This window comes from Aythya fuligula, chromosome 1 (genome assembly GCF_009819795.1).
Source record: "Aythya fuligula isolate bAytFul2 chromosome 1, bAytFul2.pri, whole genome shotgun sequence".
Taxonomy (NCBI): Eukaryota; Metazoa; Chordata; class Aves; order Anseriformes; family Anatidae; genus Aythya; species Aythya fuligula.
Window position 1 is genome coordinate 73,052,082 of NC_045559.1, and position 24,620 is coordinate 73,076,701.

At 42.6% G+C, this 24,620-nt stretch overlaps 1 protein-coding gene across 5 annotated transcripts in view; it reads right to left on the reverse strand.

Annotated features, from left to right (window-relative positions):
- Positions 1-3,959: 3,959 nt before the first annotated feature.
- PRR5 (proline rich 5) overlaps positions 3,960-24,620 on the reverse strand; it is an 86,447-nt gene continuing 65,786 nt past the window's right edge. For all 5 annotated transcript variants that reach the window (XM_032189016.1, XM_032189008.1, XM_032188999.1 and 2 more), the window contains 2 exons: positions 8,386-8,524; positions 3,960-5,313 (listed from right to left, as the gene is read on the reverse strand). In XM_032189016.1, the coding sequence (XP_032044907.1) occupies positions 4,763-5,313; positions 8,386-8,524 (690 nt within the window). In that variant the 3' untranslated portion in view covers positions 3,960-4,762. The remainder of the gene's footprint in view (positions 5,314-8,385; positions 8,525-24,620) is intronic.

Below are 24,620 nucleotides of genomic sequence, written 5' to 3' on the forward strand. Positions count from 1 at the left end.
TAATGGGCAGGCTAAGTTAGAGGAAACAAGGATTTCTAACTGCTTTTAGATGCTGCTGGAAGTGCTGCAATAGGACACATACAAGCCTGCCGGTTAGAGGATTAAGGAGAATTTTTGGTGTTGGTTCATGCTGCAAGACATCAGGAAGGTCATTAATACAATTGCTGCCAGAAATTAACTTAAAGGACTTTCTGACATCCTTATTTCAGACATGCTCTTGCAGGATGCTATCCTAATAGAAGGTGCAATCTACACGTCTCTAACTAGAGCTTCAGAGACAGAAGATGTGTAGATGTATTTGCATGCCTATACGTTACTAGGGGCAAGTCTAGAAGATGGGGGAGGCTCCAAGCTCTTCTGTCACTGAAGCTTACCAGGTCAGATGGTATCAGCAAGCACATTTGTTTTAGTCAAAAGTGCTAATCAAAAACAGCTTGCCAGGAGCTAATTGAATAAAGGAAAGTCATTTTGTCCATTTCTAAGAAAAAAAGGCCTCCATTTGGGCAGCATTATTTGCAGTCAATTATTCTGCTATTTCCAATTGTGCTCCAGGGAGCTATATTACTTCTCCATAGCGCTTAGCAGCTGTTCATTAGGTTAGCCTCCCAGTTGTTTCTGCTTGCACAATGTTCACCCTGCAGTGCCAGATGAAAGGAATTTTAAGTGCTATCTGTTGCTTTGTATGGCCCTCACAGGATTTTGGAAGCCATCCCAACCAGAGAAAGAGTGGGGAGTTCTTGATTTTTGGATGAGAAGGTAAGATGCCATGGTTTATTTTAACAAAGGAAGGGTAGAGAGGAATAACTGGTATACTGAGAGTGCCACTTCAGGACAAAGTCTGAGTGTGACTGGCACACAAGGACACTATCAAGCAGCAGCATTTGAAACCTGGAAGCTATCACTTCATAGATATATTTTGGTATGACCCTGCACCACTCTCTGACATGTATTTTTCCTTCATAATGACTCCACGACTTGGCTCCAAGAATACCGCATCCCTGATTTGAGTGCAGCTGGTTTACTAGTAGAAGCACCGCAAGTAAATACAGTCTCACATCTGTGCATCTAAACTCATAGAACACTGGCACACTGGGCTTTGACTGCCTTCATATGCTGGGCTCAGCACCACTCACACAATTTGCCACGTCTGACTCCATACCTGTCTATACCTTGCACATGCACAAACCGAGCAGATTCACACACGTGAACTTGCAAATACAAAACACACCAGTAAAAACGCTCAGAGCACTAAGCTAGAACACATCTGCACCCTGTCTGGCCACCAGTAAAGCCACTTCTTGGGAAATGAGTTGATCATAATTTTCATCTCTGAGATCAACAGAGATAGTGGCTTTCACAGGAATTATCTGGACTACCACACCCATTTTTTTCAGTTTACAGTCATATCTGCCTGCATGCTTTAATATGAACTTCAAAGAGAGGCAAAAAGCCACCCTATCACCATTACAGTCAGGAACTTCACTCGAACTTCAGATTTTCAGGCTCTTCACAGCAAGCCTGCTGAGTCTAATGCTTCGTTTCATCAAACAAATAGTCCTGAAAATGCAGCTTGAACCCTTAGAGTCAGAAGGGGTTTGCTCCCTCTTTAGTCATTACCCCAGAAGAAGCTTTTACAAAGCAGACAAAAAAGACTTCTTTAAACACCTCATACGCTAGCAGAGATGCAAATTTAGTTCAGCTAGCTCTAAACCACAGCAGAACTCAGCCTGATCCATCACAGCATCATCTGGTTAATTTACTTTAATGCAAGCCAGTTAGGATCCTCTTCATCCTAAAGAAGATAATCTTTTACTTTCAGCTCAACAGAGCTTATAGAACACCTCACCACCTAAGAACAATTAACAGGTCTCCATTCAACTTCCTTAAATACTCGTTCAACCCTATCACTGCTGATAATCACAGGTGTGGGGGTTGGGCTGGGCTTTAGCTTTGTTTTTCTGCTGTTCTTTCCATCACAACCCCAGTGTGGTCCTGCTGTTAAAGAAAGAAGATCCTTCTGCTGATAGTTTTGACTCAGAAGAGTCCACATTAAGTATAAGAATTAGAAATGTGAAAGCTAGATTCAAGTGCTGGATTGTGATGATACAATACTCTGTGATAGCTGTAGTAGTCTTGAATCCTATCCCTAAGTAACCTTTTAAAACAGCTTGTGGAGGATTTTCATTCAGTAGCTCCATGCATGCAAGATGGGAGAGGTTACTTCATTCTCAGCATACTGGGGGATTCAACATCTCCAACCAAGGAGGAGGACACTAACTGTGCAGAAGTTCAGGTGGGAAGGGTCCTAGCAGTCCCTTTCTCCTCTGAGTTGAAACTATGCTTAATTATTCCCTAGTGATCAAATAAACTTATGACTCTCATTTCATTTAATGTTCCCTAAAAGAAGAAGGTGTGCACAGACCTTGATATGCTGCTTTATAACTTTTCTTGTATGGACTTGAATCTGTTTTGTCCTCCCCTGCACTGTGTCCTTAGAACAAAGCAGTGGTTATTCTCTTTCTCGAACCTACACAGTAATTCAGGAAACCGTGCCTGAAGGAATGAGGGCATGGGCTGAGGACAGTAACTAATCAAGAGGGAAAAAAAAAAAAATAAAAAAGAGAGAGAGAGAACAGAATGGGAGCTCTCCATTTTTGGGAGTCACTGATCCTTTATATATTGGATCCAAGTACAGCTCAACCTCCTCTCTCTCTCCTGTTGTTTATACAAGGCCAACTGTGGCCTCAAACATGCCTTGAGACTGCAGGCCCCCTCTGCTCCCTATCTGAAGAGAGTGTGGGCAAACTCCTATTGGCAGCACCAACTCCAGTTGGTATGATTCTGGGAAGCCTCAGCTGTGAGGTTGCTGCCAGGTTGCTCAGCCCCACCAAGACTGAAGTGCTCTTGGGCATGCCACGGGGCAGAACTGTGGGATGAGAGGCTTCACCACAGTCAGAAAGCAGCCAAATGGGTGGTCTAATCATCTGTGGTTTTAAGTTGTACATCCAGAGGGCTAGAGGGCCTGACTCCTAAACTATTCTGTTCACTGAGCATCAAAGTTTCCTTCAGTCACTGGAGTTGCTCTTGCAACCTGCTTGGGTCTGAATGCTCACATTCCCCACGAGGATGTGTTCCTTGATTGTTAGATTTGGGACTACTGGGACATGAAAGAAATTGTTTATCTCTGTGTAAAAGAAAAGAAGTCTGATGTAAGTGCCTAAAGCAGGGGAAGCTGCACAGCTGAACACGCCAAACACAAATTAGACACTGAACCCCCTACCGTACTTCTGGGGTTCCTTCCTCAGCTGGCTTCTGAGGTTCTCAAATCCCTGTGTTATGGGGAGCCTGGATATCCCTCTGGAGGCTGAAAACTCCAGCACAGAAGCAGGAAGGTAGCAAGAGATTGAGCTGTTTTCAGAAAGATTGAGTAGCAAAGCCAAAGGAAATTAAGTATGAGAAGTAGGGCCTCGAGCCTAGGCCCCACTAGAGGCCTAGTAATCAAAATCTGGGGACAGGTTTGGTGAATTTTGGGGTCAGCAGCACAAATGCAGAGCAAAGCTGGAGAGTCCTTGAATGTCTGAGCTAAGAACCAGGCCCTGCCACACCAAATGGATGTCCATCTTTGCTGAGCAGCTCTGTAGGGGTCTACTGCCTCTCTGCACCAGAAGAGATGCCTGGAACAGAGAGACCTCAAGCAACACTGCATAGACTGCAAAGCCATCTGGTCAAAATCTGTCAGGCATCAGGATTTCTGGTTAACATTGGTATCATATGTACCAATCTGCTGTAAAACCACTGACACATCTCTCATACCCTATTACTGCTAGTGACAAACAGTGGAGAGTGCTCAGGATTAGCAGAGCTGCAACGCTCACAATCCCTGAGTATCAATACATAATTTACAGTATAGACATTATGGTGTTCCTTTAAGAATATAAATATATAATGAGGATTTCCACTGAGAGGCCATATTTTTATTTATTTAGGAAACAATTACGTTGAATTCTGCTGGAACCGCTCCATACAATGGATGCTCCATGAGTCAGTAGTATGCAGATTTCTTGAAAGTGCCATATTCAGAGCAAATTAACTTGGTCTTAAAAACCAGTTTCATGACAACTCTCTTACAGACACAAGGCATTGGCTGTGAAACAGCATCAGGCATTGCATGACATCAGGTAGCGCATTTCTGTTTATTTGCCTTTCTTTGAGAACTCTAACTCACTGTTGGGCAAAGGAGTGCACACAAGATGTACAAGAAAAGGTTAAAAGAGACTTCTTTATCACCATATTCTGTGGCATGAAGGGCCACAGACTTTTTTTTTCTTTTTAAAAGGATATGGTTTTGTGCTCTGGCTGATGTCTTACAGTTCAGAGTACAACTTGCCCTTCTACAGGAATCTCTTGAGAAAATTAATAGTGAACACAGTAATTTACTAGGCTGTATTACTGAAAAAACACTGCCAGTTGCACTAACAGCATTTTAGCAGACACTTGTCAGTTTGTGAATCCCTAAATTTAGAAAGACAGTAAGAAATCAGACTGCAGTAGTGGGGACATGGAGAAGTGGTTGTGGTTTCTTCTCCCCTGCAACAGATTCCCGCTTATTGTAAACTGTTGTGTTTATATACTTCAATACAGCTGTGATAACCTACAACATAGGTTCTGCCCTAGACATATATAGTTTGTCCACAGTCAGCCTCAATGTGTTAGTAGTTTTCATATATAATATTAAAACCCAAGGTCTGTATCCCGATGTCCTTCACATGATGCTCTGTCTGTTCACGTCCACATTGTATGCTGATGAACTGGAACAGCCTCGGCCAAAATCAATAAAAATGCCTTCAGAATCAGAGTCAATTGACTCTAAAATTTGATCCACTATGTTCTCAGGGCTAGAAGAAGGAACTGGAATCAAGGATGGGTCCCTGTCCAACTCAAAAGACCTGTGTGGGTCATCCATTGAGTGGAAGAGTCCTTTCTGTTGCTCAGCTGTGCCAAGCTTGCCAGAGCATTCCACTGACCCAGCACTTGACCTTTCCTGATCTCCTGACAGCGAGTTTTTTGTGGCTGTCATGGAGTTCTTGGAACCATTGTCCATTATGGTGGTGAGGTTGGAGTACCCCTGGAGCTCCAGGCAGGAGGTCATTTCTGAAACAGAGTGCCTTCGGATGCCTGTTCCATTGGCAGCCATGCCCTCAGTTTCATACTCAGCTACTGGTGTCAACAGTGGATTATTGTAACTTTTTGACCGCACCACGGGGTTCTTGGCAAGGATGTCACCCGACTTGGAGCGCCTGAAGAACCGCTTCTCTGTAAACAGAGAAAGATACAGAGTAATATCAATAAAGCCTCCTATGTATAATTACAAGTGTTCAAAAGAAAAGTCAAGGCCCAAATATTCATAAACTTTTATTCTATGAAAGGACATTTTTGAAAGAATACATTTTGATGGTTTTATAGATCCATATGTTTCAGATTTCCTAGACTTCCTTATCATATTGAATACCCCAAAGCTATTAAAAAAAAAAAAAAGAGCAGAAAATTCCCTTTTATTCACAGAATCCCCTGCCAAAGCAGGTTCCCCAGAGTAGGTTGCCCAGGTGGACATCCAGACAGGTCTTGAATATCTCCAGAGAAGGAGACTCGACAACTTCCCTGGAAAATTCATACAATTTCAACTGCTGGAGTAAAAACAGTAAATATCGTACAAGACTTGATGTACATTTACAAATGCTTTCTTAAAGCAATTACAGAAAGTCAAATTTTGTTCTGTCTATAAAGGTCATAACTAATTTCTAGTAGAAATCTGACTTTGGCCTTAGGATTGGTGGCACTGATTTTTATTTAACTTTACTTCCACTTGTGCTTTCAAAACCTAATTTTTTCACATGAAACCAAAAGTGCATTGCAGAGACAGTGCCACCAATCTGCCTAAGAAAGCAGAGAACCTGCCACCTACCCTGGGAAAATCAGGTATCCAAATTTGGGGTGCACATATTACAACATACAGCTGTACTAAATCATTACAGAAACACTTTGATTCAAAGCATTGTTCGGAGACCACGCAAGGAGAGAGCACCAAGAAAATTTGGAAAGGGTAACTGGAGGGCAGTGCCCAGAGCAACCTTGCTGGCAAACAAACCCGCACTCAGTCCAGCAGCAATTTTATTAATGCAGTTGTTAACCAAGTGGGTTCTTTCCGAAGAATGAGCAGTAGGTGGCAGCAAATCAGCACGGAGAACCTGCACCAGTGGTTTAGGTCTGGAGTGCTCTCCCGCAGCTAGATCAAAATGATCATCATGCAAATACTTTGCTGATTTCGTTACTCTGCCTCACTTATGCTAAAAATATCAGTGGTGTGACTACTGTATCTCATTTCTGAAACTCTCTCCCTTCCACTCTCACTTTCCCATCCCCATGGAAGGGACAGGGCCAAGAAAAGGAACTGAATTATAACCTGGCAGTCAACCATAGCCACTGCAAATAAAAAAAACCACAACTCTCAGTTAGGATGAAAGCCCACGTTTCCCTATAAACCATTTGATTCCCTTTTACAGATGCCTTTCTCTTCTCAAATTATTCTTAGTTGCTTATCTGGACATATATTCTAATCACATGCTGTACTATTACTGCTACTAATAAAAAAAGTTTCTGTACTTAAGATTGCACTTTGCAGATGTTTTTGCCTCAGCAATAAAATCAACTGAACCAAGATCACTTCAGGACTTTTTCTATTAGGAATTGGACCTGGCAAATAGATAAGGGGCAGCCCTGCTACAGGAACTCTGGCTTTTTGGTCACACCAAGGTTTGGCTGAAGGGGAAGGCTGTGCAGGCCAGATGGGCAAGAAAAGGGATCAAGGGCCTCATCAGTCCCACAGAAAATATATCAGAACTTTAAATCATACTGTCAAAATAGCTGGACAGGATTAGACACATTAGTTCAAAAGCAGCAGAGAGACCTCTTCTCTCAGCTCCCTTGGATCCAGGTTCACTGACTAGAGTAAGAACTATTCAGGGGTATTCCTACAGATCTACACCACAGCAAGGCAAAGTGCCCAGTCCAACTAAACCTTCCTATTTTCTGCACTCATAACATTTATTTTCTGATAATCCATTTCAATGAAGTTTTATTCTCCCTGAGTGCATTTTTTTCCAACCTGACATACAAGCTTTTATTCAGAGAACAATTTGGAGTTCCTCTTAAATGCTTGTGGCTTTTAATGGCAAGCACAGAATACAAAGTAGTTATCCTAATCCATTTTCCATAAATAACCGGCCTCTATTAATTCACATAAAACTGATTTGTTTCTTAAACACCTATTGCAATATAACCATTTTTCTATTCAGCTTCAGGGGAAAATTAGCTTCCTTATTGACCATTTCTGACAAACAAATAGATGAAATTGGCTGCATAGAAAACACACAAACTTATTTTCTCCTCTGTTTTCTCTATTCAAGAAGACCATCACAGTATTTACATTAAAATATATGGGTACTACCATATTTGCTTGTTGACTTACAGTAGCATCCCCCTTGCATTTTCAACAGATTTAATTATTCAGGGGAATTTTTAAAATACTTTCATCTTGGCCTAATCTTACCTTCACAGAAGTCACCAAATGCTTCTGAACACAAGGAATCCTAGACAATAATCTGGAAGGGACTTGAGAAAGTCATCCAATCAACCTCTGCCATCAGGTAGCACCATGTCTAGCCACCTTGGTCCTTATGGATGCCGTGTATGTGGCATGTAAATAGCACCTACCATAGTGAAGAATCAACAGTCTCCATAGATGTTTATTCCAGCACCTAATCAATGCAACATTAGAGATTTTCCCTTCCAGGTAATCTAGATTTCCCTTGCTATGTGTACTCCACTCTTCTTATCTCCAGTGGAACGGAGAACAGCTTATTACCTTCCATTTTGCAGAGACATATTACATATTCAATGTCTTATCATTTAGTTTAGTCTTTTCTAAGACAAATTCCTACTCTTTCCTGCTTTAAACAAGCTAGTGATCTTTGAGCACTAATTAACAGACACTATTCAGCACTCTTAAAATGGCTTCTTCCTCCCTCCTCTCACTGTCCATAAAGCATCCTGTGTTAAAACTTCCTCCTTAAAAAATAGAATGGAAAAGCTAAACCCACTCCAAATTCATAGATTTAAAGCAATTAAGTGCTGTTATGATGATCTGCTTTCAACTTCTGCCACTGGCAAGTCACTGTGACTTTGTAAATTGCATGACCTTAGGAAAAGAGCACAGCCACACTGCGCTAGTACCGACAGTCTCCTCTCGTGTGGGCCCTGGCCCAGTGTGGACCAAGGTTTTAGTGATGCCCTCTGTGCTATGTCAAATCAAGCCACTGTTATTCTTACCCAAAATACAGGAAGAGTGTGTGAAGGGTCCATCGCTGGAATACAGGCCATATGTGCCTAAGTAAGGTGAAACCACTTTCTGGATCAGAGATTCCAGTTTCAAATAATCTTCAGTCACACCTTTTGACTCATGAACACCCTGAAATAGAAAAACAAAACAAAACAAAACACAAGATCAGTGCTGTCTCCTCCAACTACAAGCTTTCCTTGCTCACAAGAGGAAGCAGGCAGGCAGCAAGCCATACATAGCCAAGGTACACTGAGATGTGATACTGGTTTGTTTCTACACCTGATTTGTCTTACTGTAAAGCCAAGAGATATGAGTAGAACCAGAGACTCACCACACAGCACTACACAGATGCACAGAAGGAACCAGTATCTATTTCCAGGAGTTTAAAATCCAGGCTTTCAGAAAGGTATAGAATCATAGAATATCCTGAGCTGGAAGGGACCCACAAGGATCATGGAGTCCAACGCCTGGCTCCACACAGGACCACACAAAACCCAGACCCTATGTCTGAGAGCATTATCCAAATGTTTCTTGAACTGTCAGGTTCAGTGCTGTGACCACTGCTCTGGAGAGCCTATTCCACTGCCCAACCATGTTCTGGGTGCAGAACCCTTTCCTAACACTCAGCCTGACATCTCCCTGTCTCATTTCCAGGCTGTTCCTTCCTGGTATAACCTGCTTAGTGCAAAGGCACTCGAGGAGAACAAAGGATGAGGTTTGCAAAGATCAATTAAAACCATCCCTAGACTTGTTGTTATTTGCAATTCTGCACTGGCTTCCTGAACAGAAGATGAGCAGCTTCCGCCAAGTACTGCACCAGTGGCTGGTACCACACGGTGTCACTGCCATCTAAGCTATAAAACAAGATTAAGTAAAAGGTGAAACTGACTCAGAATTATTTCTTCCAGGATATTTTAAACAAAAAAAATTTAGAGCGAAGAGGTTTTCATCTCTCTCCTTGCCCCAGCGCAAGGGAGGTAAAAATCAAAAAATCCAGGCAAAAGTCACATTAAAACTAAGAATGGTAAGATTTACCCAAAGGTAAAAACCTTTTGCCCTTAGCTCTTAACTCTGCACTTCCACCCACAAATGGACTTGTACGGCTGTGGAGGTGACAGACAAACCTTGCAGAGCTGTAGGCTCCTTTCCACTTACAACTGCAGCATATATGCTCCTGTGCTGTCTGAGCAGAGCCCTATATACTCATAACCTTTTGCTACCTGAAGTGTATTCACATATGATGTAGGTTTGGCATACCTTGTTGCAAAATTAAAATCCTAAATGTCATACTCAGTGGGAATTTTGCTTGAATTTAGTTGAATTCCAGGTTTTGTAATATAGCCCTGAACTACCATAAAAACACCAAGAAAAAACATTTTGGGATGAAAGCCTCTAGAGAGCAACACAAAGATCAAATGAGTAAAATTGCAACACTTCCTTCAGTAAATGAAAAGATCCTGATATTCTGGATGCATTTGCTGCTCAGTGTGATTCACCAAACAGCTGAATCGGCCTGCAGTGTGCTTGTGAAAGGCTTGCTTCACCCCTTGGCTGCTGTGCTGCCTGAATCCCAGCTGGCATTCCCTAACAGAAGTTTATGAATAGAAAATAAATCCAACAGAAAACATATAGAATCTAAATTCTGATTCAGCAGGCTTTAAATAATGAGTAACAATTTTTGGAGATATGCTATGTCCTGTAAGACTTTCAGAGATTCACAAATACAAATATGAATACAAGGGCAAATGCAGTGAATCTGAAAGCTTGCAAACACCGAAATATCAGCAGAATGAACCAACAACTATCCCGACAATTAAAACCAGATAAAAATAACACAGGAGTAATTAAAAAGGCTTTGTGAAGGTGCACATATTATTTCAAAGTTACTGAGACCTCCAGAAGAGAAAGGGTTTCAAAAAACAGGAGGAAGGCTACTTTTCTTGTACTGAGATTTGCTCCAGGATTCCTCCACCCATCTTGCTGGTATTTAGCCAAGATCCTTCCAGACCTTAGAAGACCAACATCCCTACTGCCCTACTGCATATTCATCACCCCATCAAGTTCATAACCCACTGACAAAGATTAGGACATGAGGCCACCCACTCCAAATGGCCACTCCAATTACCACAGGAGCCAGTTTCTCAAATGTGAAATATAATACTGGTGGCAAAGACAAGTGATGTTTAGCATTGCTCATACCCTGATTTTGTGGTAAGGCTTTCTTTACTTTTCTGCCACTTAAGTAGTTTCGGTACTTGTGAAAGAGTAAACACCAACTGTGGAAAATGAAACCCAGTAGTCCTCTCACCACGCTGCCCATGAAATAACCCTGACCGCTTGAAGAACTGTGATACAAGTGATAAAAATGTCCTTGCTCAGTGGCACCTTAACAGTCTGATTTCCTATCTATCTCACATTGCCTGAGAAGGTTTTTTTTTTTTTTTTGTAGTTGTTTCCTCCCCTCCTTGCTCCCTGGCACAGGAAATGCCCCCTTCTCTTAAAATCCCACCTCCCTAACCACTCGCAGCAGCTTCTTCAGTCCTGCACTCAACTCCACTCCATATCTTTATGAGCAGTGCATGTCTCCAGCCCCTTTTTCACTTCATCTTTTAGTTACCACCTGCCGAGTAAAGAGGCCACAAAATATCACTTTTACAATATAAAATCACCCACTATCAACACAGCCAGGCATTAGTCTTATTCCTCCATTCTGCCATCATCCACAGGATGCTTTCTAAGGCATACTGATAAGTCATAAAACATCTGGTGTCCACTGGAGCTGCAATGACTTCCCTTCAGCTCTGCAACTTGGCACAACCATGCTATATCCACTTGTAACATCCTTCCTGTGTCAGCTATTGTTACTGGCCTTCCTGAAGGCACTAGACAGGGCAGTTCCCTTAATCCATTTTTTCTAATGGTTTAGATGCAGTACTGTGGTTGCAGCCCCTCTTTAGAGCAGGAGAGTAACAGGCTGCACACCACATACTGATCGTGTAAAAACGGCATTTCTCCTCCATTTCTTTCTGCCGTGTTATTCAATGACAAACTTATTCTGCCAGCCTCTGTTTAACCAAATACAAGTACAAATGCATATTGATTCAGCAAGGACTTTCAAACCCAACCTTTCCACATGACCCGAATGACAGCATCACTTATTTACAAGAGTGGCCCAGAGGAGCACCTGTAGGCTCAGAGCAAGCTGGAGTCACCTCCACCTGTCCACAGCCTCTGCTCAGGGACAGGGTGGCAAATGGTGACTTGGTTGGTCACCAGCCTGCCCTTCAGCCAGTTGGTCCCTGCTGTACCATGGATGAGGAGCTTCTCAGGGAAGGGGTGGACACCTCCTCATGCAGATCTGTTTTAGTACATCAGAGGAAGCTTCTGTTTTGCTTTAGCTGCCAGCCCCAAGAGTTCATTTAAATTCTTCTCCCCACCAGAGTGAGAGAATGAACCCAAGAATTCATTCAAACTCTTATCTTCAGCATCCACTGTGCCACATGTGAAATCACTCATTTGCGTCACACCTTCTCATTCAGTGAAAGGAACTTTTGGTGGAAGTTTTAGCATGGAGCAAAGTACAACTACAATTGCTTCATATAAATATATGTCAATATACCTATACAGGTATAGATGAGTACATATAGATGTATAGATACCTATACTATAAATACCTCTACATATTTCTACATAGATATCTATATATACAAGAAGATTTGTGAATTCTTTTATAGGCCTTTTACCAAATATGTATGTGATTGGGCTTATATAGGTAAAATTAGCTTTAAATTAAAGCCAACTTGGCATTGTTACCCAAATCACTATAGTTTCTGAGAAATGGATGTCATGGCTTACAAGTCACCAATTAAAAAAAAAAAAAGTGTTTTCCCGTTATTTTGGCATCTCATGATTCTTATACTTACTGTATGGTATGTCACTAAGTAGCAATAAAGCAAAAGTCATATCTAGCAGGCTGGCTGCTTAGCTTGTAGGTAACTATATTGTAATTTGGAAGGAAAAAAAAATAGAACATTATCAGTAGAACAGAGGTTCTACCCTTATCTTTAATACAATATTCACTCTGCTGACATGCAAAACTTCTTTACCGAAAGGGTTGTTAGACATTGGAACAGGCTGCCCAGGGAAGTGGTGGAGTCACCATCCCTGGAAGTCTTTAAAAGACGTTTAGATGTAGAGCTTAGGGATATGGTTTAGTGCAGACTGTTAGTGTTACGTCAGAGGTTGGACTCGATGATCTTGAGGTCTCTTCCAACCTAGAAATTCTGTGATTCTGTGCAAAACTTATTTTAGAAGATAAGTCTGCCCTTTCGTGAGCCCGATTTCATTTTAGCAGGAGAGTTTCATACTTCTCTAAAAATGTTAGATGTATCTATTAAACTTGTTTCAAGGCCTTGCCTGACCTATTTATTTCTCAACTGAAAAATAAAAAAAGGGCCAAAATAGCTCAATATCAAACAGCTGCAGATACCCTAGTACTTGTGGAAGAGTGTAGCTGCTGGATCACAGCCTGATCTTGGTTACACTGTTTTGAAATGCAAGAGACATCTCATTATCTTTGGAAGGATTATAGTGCACTGTTATGACAAGAGTCTGCCCTACTCTAAAGGCATGGATAATGGGAATTTGAGTCCTGAATATGTGAATATCATTGCAAACGGAAAAGGTTTGTACTCAGCATCAAGACAATAGACATGAATTTCTGCATGTAACACAGTATCCAAATCCCTGACTTCATTAACTTGTAATTAAATCACTTGGTAACAGAGAATGGTATATTGAAGTTTGAAAGCATTAAAGGGACCCTATGCACTACTGTTTTTGATACATAGATCTGTAAGCTCTCCCAGAAGGGTCATATACATGGAAGACGACCGGTTATTAAATGCAGCTCTTTTACGAATTTTCTGCCCTCTCATCTGGAACTTGTCCCCTGTCTGCCAGACCAGTCATCCCTTGTGTTTGGGAATAAACTCCACGAGTCAAAAACAGTAATTCCAGCAAGGATGGAGGCACTGAACTACTCAGGTTTCCATCCCTCTTAATGCAGTAAGCTAGCCACAAACTCCTATGGACTTTTTAAGGGACACACGGGCTTCATTTGATAGCACAGGGGAAAGAGTAGGTGATTAATTCATCTTTTGGTATGGCTAATAAATAGATACAGTCAGAAGAATAGTGGGGGCTTTAATAAGCCCACATAAAGCCACAACCTTCTTTTTAAATGCACAGGGCTTCTCTAAGCCTCAAGGTCAAGCTGAAGTGGACTTCAGTCCAGACAGGCATTTAAGAACTTGAGAATCCTCCTCAAATGCAACCTTAAAACCTGCCTGAGGTTAAAATTTATTGATTTAACCTTTTGCACATGTATTAACAACAATATCATTAAGCCTATTATTAAGCCATTACAAACATTTTATCTAAGTGTAGACTATACAACTTGAAAACCTGCCAGAAATATAATATCTGTTTCAGTAACATTTGCCACTACTTTTCTCACAAAAAAAAAAAGAAAAAAAAAGTATCAAATGTCTTCACTTTTTTTACCGTGGCAATGAAACAACCATAATCACAATTAGAACAGAATTCATTATTTCTGTATCCTATGATACATATTTTTAATGTCTTGCTCTTTTCTTCATAGGCAGCCAAGATTGACACTGGCACAAAGGCTGGTAGATCAGCCCTCCACCTAAGTCACCACGAGTAAGATGCAAGTGTGCCTGCAGCCTCTGCCCCCGTGCACTGAGGCAGTCATTGCCGCATACTCCCTCAGACTCCATCTCTGTCTTTTCGTTCATCACAATAACTGAAATTCTTTTAGTTTCAGTAACAAGGACACTTAAAATATAACCTGATAGCACCAGCACTTCCAAATTTCTTTGAAGAAACATGTAGGGAGGTGACACAGTGATTCAAACCATGTTATTAGTCCAACAACCACGTGCCCTGTTACACCATGCTCGACCATTTGGGGAGGCACTCACACTGTGAGTCACAAAGGATCCCAGAAATTAATCACTTCTCACCTTGTGTTGGCTACTGGGCTTCCTCAGGCTTTTCTAAAGAACCCAGATGTGAAACAATCTGCCAAGAGTCGCAGCCATGAGAAACTGCAGGCTGCTGATAGTCTGGTACATCTTTTTGGGCAGCCTGGATAAACTTGGACAGAGTTTTAGGCTTCCCATACTCCTGTAAGCAGATGCAGAACATCCTGTGGAGAAAACTTGGTTTGTGAAACCCTCATGTGCATCCAAAAGGGAGTTGGTTTTGTGTATTGCCTGCTGCTTATACCTCTCATTTCTCAGCCCAAAAACTGGATGCAAAGCTACGCAACTCCTTTCCACCTGCATTTATGGGCAAAGAGGTAGCAAAACGTTACTGTTTGGTGGCAGAAAATGGTAGCAAATACTTACTGTTGATAACCTGCCTAGGAAGACTAAAAAAAACAGCTCTATGTGCAGAGACTACTCTTGGGCCATGGAGCAGGCAGCATGAGTTTCTCCACTGTTGATGCATGAATTGCAGCCTGCTCACACACGCTTGTTAGCACAGCACTAAGTGGAACAAAGACAAAAATCTTCCTCTCAAGTACTTCTGGTGGGCAGAGCAACCACAAGCAAAAAAATGTTTTTTTCATCACATCATCCAACTTTCTTGAAATCTTGGGGATTGCTGGGTTACACTGGCTGAAAAATGGCTTACCCTAAAAATCCTGTAGTGCCTCACCCTCTTGATGACACTGAGCACATAAGCACAGTGTCTTAGCTGGATGTCCACATGGCCAGCACTTTCTCGTACCTGACTCCTCTGGTTTCAACCCTTCACTTCATCCCCTTGCCACTTGCTCTGTCCTAATACCCCACATCCATCCTTAGCTCTGCACAAGCTCCCTATCATCTGCTGGGCTCCTGCACTAAGCCCCCTGCATGCTTCTCAGTTCTGGTCAACTGCAACTTGCCCCATGTGCTCCTCACTCCTCTGTGCGTGAAAATAATCATAAACAACTATTAAATGCCTAACTGCTTCTACGTGGCCAACAGTAACAGAGTTTTGCTCAATATTTACGAAAGGTCCTTCAGTTTCCAGTTCTAATAGCTTCCCCCACTAGTAACAGCCAGAAATGCTAGTCTCAGTCAGTTGCTTTTCATTTCCCTCTTTAGCAACAGAGTATTATAGGACCATTTACCTAATAAATCACATGTGAAAAGATATTTCCAGCATTAAGTGCACCCCAACAACCAGGCATAATGGTGACATAATGGGCTGATTACTACAGCCCAGCCTGCGAGTGCAGACATGCTCAAGTATATGCTAGTCATTGATTAAATGACTGCAGCACTCAGCTTCAGCTTTAATGTTTCAACTGATCATCATGTTTACATGAGTAAGTACTGGTATACAAGGCTACAACCTGCTTCAGCTGTGACAAACTGCTGGGCAGCCTTTAAATTAAAATATATATATATATATATGCATCTGTCTTCCCCTGCGTCAGATCAGGCAGAGCAAAGCAAGGAGGCCTCCTGAAGCCCAGCCAGGTGCCCTGCTGGGACAGCAGTGACACAGCACATGAGGGTGGCACAACAGTGTCCATGGTTGATGTGGGTGCAGTTCTACCACAGGGGATGCCAAGCAGGAATGGCCAACAGCCAGATCCTGATTTACCAGCTTCTTGACTCTGAAAAGAAAGGAATAGAAGCCAGACTTCTGGGTTAAGGCATGGCAATCAGTACTCTTGGTGATTTGATGGCCCAGAAGAATGAAGTTATCTGCCCATGCAGGATGCAGCTGTACATAGCTCAGCTCAAGGCCAGAAGCATGCCCTGGGTGTTAGGCTGCTGAGGCATCCTCAGCCTGGACCTGCTGGGGCACCCTTAACCATTGGCCTCTGCCCTGGCCTACCAACAAAAAGCAGTCCTGATCTAGTGCTATGTGAAAGGAAACATGCTGCAGGAAGCGTTCACAGGGTCAAGTCCAAATACAAAATGAGGTCCTGGCCTCAAAAACTGCCCTGGCTTAATCACACAGGAAAACAGCTAAGAAATGTAGCTATTCTCTGCCTAAAAGCAGCAGATTCCTTGGAAGAAAGAAAAATACATTGAGAAATGCATTTTTCTCTTTAATTGGCAATGGACTAAATCAGTATGACTGACACACATGCAGTGGCAATAATCTGACAAATACTGGGTAATAATAGTTGCCTAACTACACACAGAGAAAAATGAAATTAAAAGTCACAAGACATACCACAAGGCAGACAGAACAGTATTTATAGCAAAAATACACATTACTCAGCCAGCCCTGCTGGTGGAGAACTGATAAAGGTGTACAGACTGCAGCACACACCCTGGTGACCAGGGCAGCAAGATCTGCTTGTTATATTAGTCAGAGAGATAGCAGCAGCCTTGCTTGCAAGAGGTGAGGAACACTGCCCTCACAAGCCATGACTGCCTCTTAACCCACTTTGGGGTGTGTAATGCTCTTCATGGCTTCATATCTAGCCTTTTCAAATTTGAGCAATGTAGCAGCAACCTCAGCTGAGGGCAGGCATGAAATCACTGCAGGAGGACATGGTGACTGGTGGGCCACCAGTCCTGGCCACGTGCACCACCAGCAGTGTAGCTCTGTGCTCCTAGTTACATTATGGGTCACACTCTAGGTTTGAGGTCTGCATCCTTCCATCCTCCTTTGGATAGACACACACACGTAATTAAAACTGTTCCTTTTTTACCTCAGATGTTTTACAGCATCATCTAATTTTTACTGATCTTGCAGCGATCACAGTCTAACCATTGGCAGTGAAGTTACGCTAAGGTTTACTTGTTTAAAAACAGGCTTCAGGAGTGGTCCCTGTCTGTACACTTCTTGTTGTCTATAAAACACTGTAGGATTTTCATTGACCAAGCCCACCCAGTCTCATGCTTTGGAGGATACCACAGTGGCTTCAGGAGCACTGACTGTTGTCCAAAGAGCAAAGGCTGTCCTCCTGTGCACAGTCTGCAAGAACTGCTGTTCTTACTGCACTACTCAGCACCACCGTGTTTGACTCTCCTCCCCACATCTTCTCCATCTTCAGCTGACTTGCACAACACTCTGCTGAAAAAGTCACAGATCTTGTTCTCATATCCCCTGCAGCAACTGTCTGGGCTCCACAATCAGAATGAGGATGCCCTAAGCATGTGGATACACCACGATGCCCCGCATGTGGATACATCGTGACCCTCCCAATCTTGACACCAAGGGCAACACAGTGCATTGAATCAGCCACTCAGCATTAGACCAAAAGATCACTAAATTCAACATTTTGTTGCTAACAGTGAGAGCAGGCAAAGTGTGTGGAAGAATAAAAAAGGATATAGGGTATGCACAATATGGGCTTTCTCATAGAAAACGTTGGCATTTCTGGCAAGTGGTGACATAAAAACCTACCACACGGCAATTTGCAGTAGCCCTTAAGTGTAAAGAATCTGTGCTAGAAAATATTTAACCACTGAGATGAAGATGGCGAATAACTGATAGTATTACTAGTTTCCAGAAATAAAGAACTAGCTAATCTAATGAATCCTCTGAACAAGGGTGAGAGTATGAAGTGGAAAGAGTGGTAACTTTTTCCATTTATGTTGATGAAATCCTGATGTTCTTCCACCAGCTTAAATGAGGTTCAGCATTTCTGGAAGACTTCCCATTTGAGAGCTTCAAGTCCCATACAGACATTGAGTTCAACTCTGAAGTTCACTTAGAGACTATGTGATCAATAGCTGTCTTTTGAAAAGACATCCGAGTAAAAAGAAACACCCTGGTTGAGGACTGGGAGTTTAAACTGCTGGGTCCTACTTGCAGCCCACTCATCCGTGCTGCCAGCCTGAACAGAAAATTTCAGTTATTTCCTCCTGGTTTTCCCCAATGATTCATGCTGCTTTCATCCCAGTCAGCCAACTCAGACATTTAAGCCCTTAGGAAGCAGACTCAAAACAGAATGAAAATTGCTTCAAGCATGGACTACGTTTTGATTTGCGCAAGTCTGTTTTGATGAATCTGAACCTGATCCACTTGAACTATGCCCTTTACCCATGGGGGTTTCTCTGTAGCAGCCAAAAGACAGAGTGAGAAAACACACCTAGGCTGAGGAAAGTGGAGGGCCCACCTTTGCAGACCAGGACAAGCTGAAAGAAAACTGCTTCCCCTCTCTGAGAAAGCCCTCAGCCCTTGTGAGGGGGCCAATAGTTCACGATGGGCCCACTTTCAGTGAAACCCTAAAACTATGCTAGCATGTGTTCGCAACTAGGTATATTTACTGGTGGAAACATGAAAAGCAGGACTTAGGCATCAAATACTCAGTTTCTGTAAATCAGAATAACCTCAATTATGTTAATGATTTAATACTGTTTTATAAACACTAAAGGTCATGCCCTATGCATTACTAGTCCAATTCTAGAAACCAGTAGCAAAATTTCACATGTTGGAGAGATGCAGCCACACAAGTCAAGGTTGTTTTGTTATGAGCCCCTAGCAGCATTGCCTCACATCATTTTCTCTTCATTTTGTTTTACCCAATACCACTGGCACACTGGTAAAGTCTTAAATATTTGAAGGGTTAAACCATGTCTAGTCTCATTTCTCCCTCTAGCTTTTCTCATAGCAACAGTGCTCATGGGAGGGAGAGGCAGAGAAGTTTGCCAATGCAGTATTGACAGAAGTCAGCACTTCAGATCCCTGTGACTGCCTCAGAAATAAAAACCTTGTCATATTCACTTGAATCTCCAGCAAGTGCCAAGTTCTGTCAATGTCAGTGTGAGAAGCAGTGCTGTCTCTCTCTTTCTTTCTTTGGTGGCACCGAGACACAGTCAAAAGATAAGGTAGACAAAACAGCCCGACATGGTTTGTGTTAGGCTGGTTTGTGTTAGGCTGGTGAGTTTTTGAAATGACTCGGCCGCACAGATAGCAACAGGATTCTTCTTACCAGAAAGGATCAAGCACGAAGAAGAAGTTACACTTCCTCTGATCCACAGAAGTCCAATGTATTATTTTTCCTGAAACTGCTATTAAACACTTTATATGAGGTTGCAAAAGGCAAAGCAGAAGATGAAGACTGAAGATAAGTAAATGATACAAAATGACTAGAAGTAAGGAGGTTACTTTGAGACTTTAAATACAGTAGTTAGGATCTTGCACTAGCTGAGCAGCCAGTTTGCTAACAAAGACCCACTGCCAATAATGGTACGTATTTTTACTTTCACAGTTTTAGCGCCAGAGGTTGTCTGATTCGCAGCTAAGAGACTCCCCTGGGCACAGATGAGAACTGCAATCACTCCAGTCAAATAAGCTAATGTGACTTTGAAAAACCCACCAAACAAATCTATGCATAGCTGAGTGCTCTGAATAGCTGTTTAAGGAATAAACTTGAGCTGGAGTTTGTCTGCATTTCCAGATGCTGTGGTGCTGCCACATTACACTCACAGGCAAACACGTGTGCACAGAAAAGCGAGTGCAACCCCTTGCAGAGATTACCCTGTCAGTCATGGAATATTTAGATGTGATGTTTAATGTCTAAGGACATAAAGCCTCTCATTTCTTTCGGGCTCCCTTCTGAAATTCTGGCTGATGTGTACACATTAAGCTTATCTAACCTTGCTTGGGAAATTATGACTTTTAACTCTGAGCATTTAAGTCTTTTCTGTAGTCTTGGCTCTGAGTTTTTTCTCATTGAACATTTATTTAAAAAAAAAAAATGCACATTTATTTTCAGGTGAGGACTCGAAACAGAAAAAAGGATGGCAGAGCCCTCCCTCAGTGCATCTAGGCTTTTTTGAAGAGACATTCCAAGAAATGCTTTGAAGATCTGCAAACATTAACTTGACTGCTGTTAGCTACTTGTGAGGGTTTCCGATACTGCCTTTCATGGCCACACACCCCTTTTAAATCATTAGTGAACATTCGCATCCTCCTTGTTGCTTCGACTTTTTTCTTCTTTTCTGAAACACTTGAATAGACTGAGCAGACACAGCTATGTGTTCTGGATTTTTTATTTTTTATTTTTAACAATTTCACTGACACAATTTCCATCCCCAACAACTCATCCATGTGAGCCGCGAAGAAGCATCTTCCAGATCACCTACCAGTCCTGGCTGAAGAAGTTTTCTGCCAGTGCAAAATACCTGGAAAGTCACTGCCTGGATCTAGGGCATGCACCCTCTCTCAGCAATACAGCATGTGGAGGCTAAAAAGGAAACACAGAAACACAAGCACACAACACCCGAATTTAGAGCCAGAGCACTGAGCTGCGTACTCCTTGAACACAAACAGTACAAGGGTTAAGGATGTCACCACCAGAAGTGGTTCTAAAAGGATAGCCATCCCTTCTTCACCTTGGTCACCTGTCACAATGACAACTCCACGCCGCAGCAAGAGCCAGCCACGCAGCAGCTCTTGCAAGAGCTGTGGTAGATCAGTGTGGAGTACAAAACCGCACGGCTGAAATCAACAGATGCTCTGATGTACAACTTGAAGATACGACCCTACTACTGAAATGAAAGTTACTTGTTTTCAAAGCTCACTGATGCTTTCTGTTAATTTGCTTAATGGCACACAGCTACCTCCCGAAGGAAAAATTCTATTTGCTTTGCTTTTAAATGTTAAAAACACTGCAAAATACATAACCTTATTCTGTAACTTTTCAGACCAAACTACTGCCCAGTCCCTCCCCTGATACACAGGGGTTTTAGCGGAGCTGCACTAGCATCACACTGCGTAAACACCTGTCTTCAGATGATTCAGACTTTTTGAGAAACAGTGGAAATACCCCACTGCCTCTTCAAAGGTTTTGTACTCTTCAGCTAAACAATGAAACCACAAGAAAGGCTCATGAGTGATACAGGAGGAATGAGGGATTTATTTTTTTTTATTATCTTTCTATTATTTGTCATAAAATTAGTTCTAGTATGTTTATTTTCTTGTTTCCTTGTGTTGCCCATTTGCCCATCCATTTATATTTACTGTCTCTTATCAGGCTGCACAATCTGCCATAGCAGAGACCACATTTTGATTGTGTTTACACAGTGCCCAGCACAAGAAGGCTCTTATCTATCTGTGCTGGCAAGAAGGGAGGCTTGGAGATACACAGAGGCCAGTAGCAGAAGCAGCTGACAACTCTGAGCTGCTCAAATAGAAATGATAGTTGCTTTATGTGAGAGCCACTCCGAGTGCAACAGCTGTATTTTGCAAAATACCTTTCTGACAGATCTTACCCATGGTAAGCTACGGCTCTCCTCTTGCCAGCGTCTGTGTAATTGCAGTATACTTGCTTTTTCCAAAACTGCGTTTGGACTAAAGAGCACTAAAGAGCAAACCTTTGCTTAATAACTTCAAAACAGATGATGCATTTTTAAGAGCACCAGATCCAGGCACCTTGGGCTCTGGCAGCACACACGCAGCAGTGCTGGAAGGAGAGGCAGGCAAGGCAGCATCCCCTCCCCATCACTCCCATCCTGTTTCTGATCAATGGTCAGTTCTCAGCAAAACCACACCATGCTGGCCAGCCAGTTTGCTCATAGCATGGCTGTCAGGTACAGGGGATGCTCTGCAATGCCTGGGGGCCTGCTCCCAGGCAGGACAGGACAATCCCATGGGTGCCTCCTCACACCACAGGGTTTGCTGCAAGGAGCTGGTAACTTACTGGAAACAACAGCAGGCTGGTAAGAGATAATTATTTTAATCAAAGAACATAATCTGAAGCCTGCACAGTCACCCGATTAACTGTTTATCTTTTAATTGTCTGTAATTACTGGGTAGTGGCAAGTTAATGAATTTCACAGTATGCACATCAATGTGCCATACAGCTGTTATTTCCACAGCCACAACAGAGCTAAGGGTAAGGCTGTGAAATTACCAAGAGAAGACATTTCACCCTCTCCGCTCACCACAGGAGAAGGGATAACTCCAAGAATCTCACTGAACCACTCCCCTGTTTTCTGCAGATTGCAAGCACAGCCTTTTATTTTAGAAGAAATGCACCACAAAGCAATTAGTCTCCACAAGCCTTCATGCCACGAGCCTGCTACACACTGTCCCCATGGGCTGCCTACCCTAGCAGCCACAGAAAGGGCAAGGAAAGGCTTGGGGACAGAGCTTGGGTGACATTTCATATCTTCCATATCTTTCACAACTCTTTGCCTTCCCAATGCACCTTCTAAGAAGATGTCAAAGGCTAGGAAATTCTATGCAATTTTATTTAATCACCCTGGTGGCTTAAATAGAAACACAGCTTCCCATAATAATAAAACTCTATAGCATACTTTGAAAAATGGACAAACAACAAAACCCCAGGAGAAACCACTCCTGAAGGAAAGCAAACAGCTGTCAGAGTTGTTTCCAAACAATTCATGCAGGAAACAATTTGTTTTGCTCCTCTGTAACTATATGGGATTTCTCTACAACGCTGCCAATCACATCAGTGTGGGCAAACTGCTCCCAGCAGTGCAGCGTTGGCCACTCCTGCCTGTCCCCCCCAAACCATTTGACTGCTTGCTTCACAGTGCCTGCAATTCCCACTGGCTGCAGCCTCGCTCCGTGTGATTTATCCAGTCTCTGCAGCCTCCAGGAGGAGCCAGTGGTCCGGGCATCACCAAGAGATGCTCATCCGCTGTGACTGCCTAATGGGCCCTGCAGTGTGTCCTGCCACGCTGCAACAAGCTGCTGGGGCTGCGATTCCCAGGTGGTTTTGCCTACCTGGGGATGCTCAGGAGGATGAAATAATATCCACTAAATTAAGAACTGGAAGCAGTTTAGGTAAGTTATGCATAGGCCTCTTAAGTAGAATTAAAGTGTCATTAATTTAACTTGCCCCTCTTTCTAGATTTTTAATTCTCAGAATGTGTGTCCATACAGAGTTCTAATGAGGTTTAATTAATCTTCTTGAAAAGGTAGCTCAGATTAACTTTCTTATGTTCCCCCTGTAGACAAGCTGTGAATTACAGTATTAAAGCACCCTGCCTCAAAGGATTCTTGTACCGTGGGAACAGTCCCTGCTCAGAGTTTTTCAATGGTCAAAATGTCTATACTATCTTTTATGCCAGTTTTAGTCTGCTGGCCAAAATGGGTCCACAAAAGACATTTGTAGGAACTAATGCAATTAGTTAAAACCTTCTCCCTCCTACCCAATATAATTATAGAGTCTGCAGGGACGTTCTAATTCAAGTTAAAAATGATTTTTACCAATTTAACTATATTTATTAGATCAGGATTAGCCTACCAATGAACCTGCACCGATTTTAATAGGCCAGCTCCACTAATGGAGGCAAACTCCTGGGCAGATACATATTTTAGTAAGGACTACTCAGTTTAGCTCAGGTTAAACACATACCTAACTGTCCTGAGCTGAAACAACTCACTCCTAGGATAAGGTTGCACAAGTAAATCATCATGGCCTACGGTAGTCTCAGGTACTGTATGCAGCAGATACACCGTAACTCCATGCACATCCTGAAGGCAAACATTAGGCAACACAAAGGCAGACAGGTCTGCGTTTCTCCCTTACCACAGAGTGGGACAGCACATGGGGCAGTTACGGCAGAGCACCCGATGGATGGGAACAGCCTAACCAAGGGCAGCCCAGAAAGGTGCTGCAGCATTCAGCCAGCTCCGTCAGAAGCCATGCCTTTCATTAACTGGCTGGTATTCTTTACCCAAGGGACATTTCATGGAAAGCGAGGTACTCTCAACACGTGAAGGGAGTTTGCACAAAGCAAAATACCTTGTAAAAAAATTGTGTTTAATTGCTACAGACAAGGCTGTGGTCATGCTCCCTTGAACTAGCATAAAGTGATTTTCTATTCAGAGGATGGACAAGATGCACATCCCAGTACTATGCGCCATGGTATTCATGAGACAGGTTCACATATAGCAAAACCGAAACAACCAGAACATTTTATGTTGCTCTCCTGTTTTTCCAGTGCTTAAGGTTAGAGAAGTGGCAACACACAGTACTGTCAAACATGTTGACAGCTAGTTTTAGCAAATACTCAAGTTCAAAACACCATCTGTTCCTTTCATTATGGCCACAGACTTCTGCTGGTCATGTTATAAAGAGGGTCCACATGAACACGCATCTTTCAAAGTCTGCTGTGTGGAAGCAGCAGCTGAGTTGCAGTTACTACTGTAAAAGCCCACTGTCAGTCAAGCTCACAGTGCTTAATAGCATCCACACTCA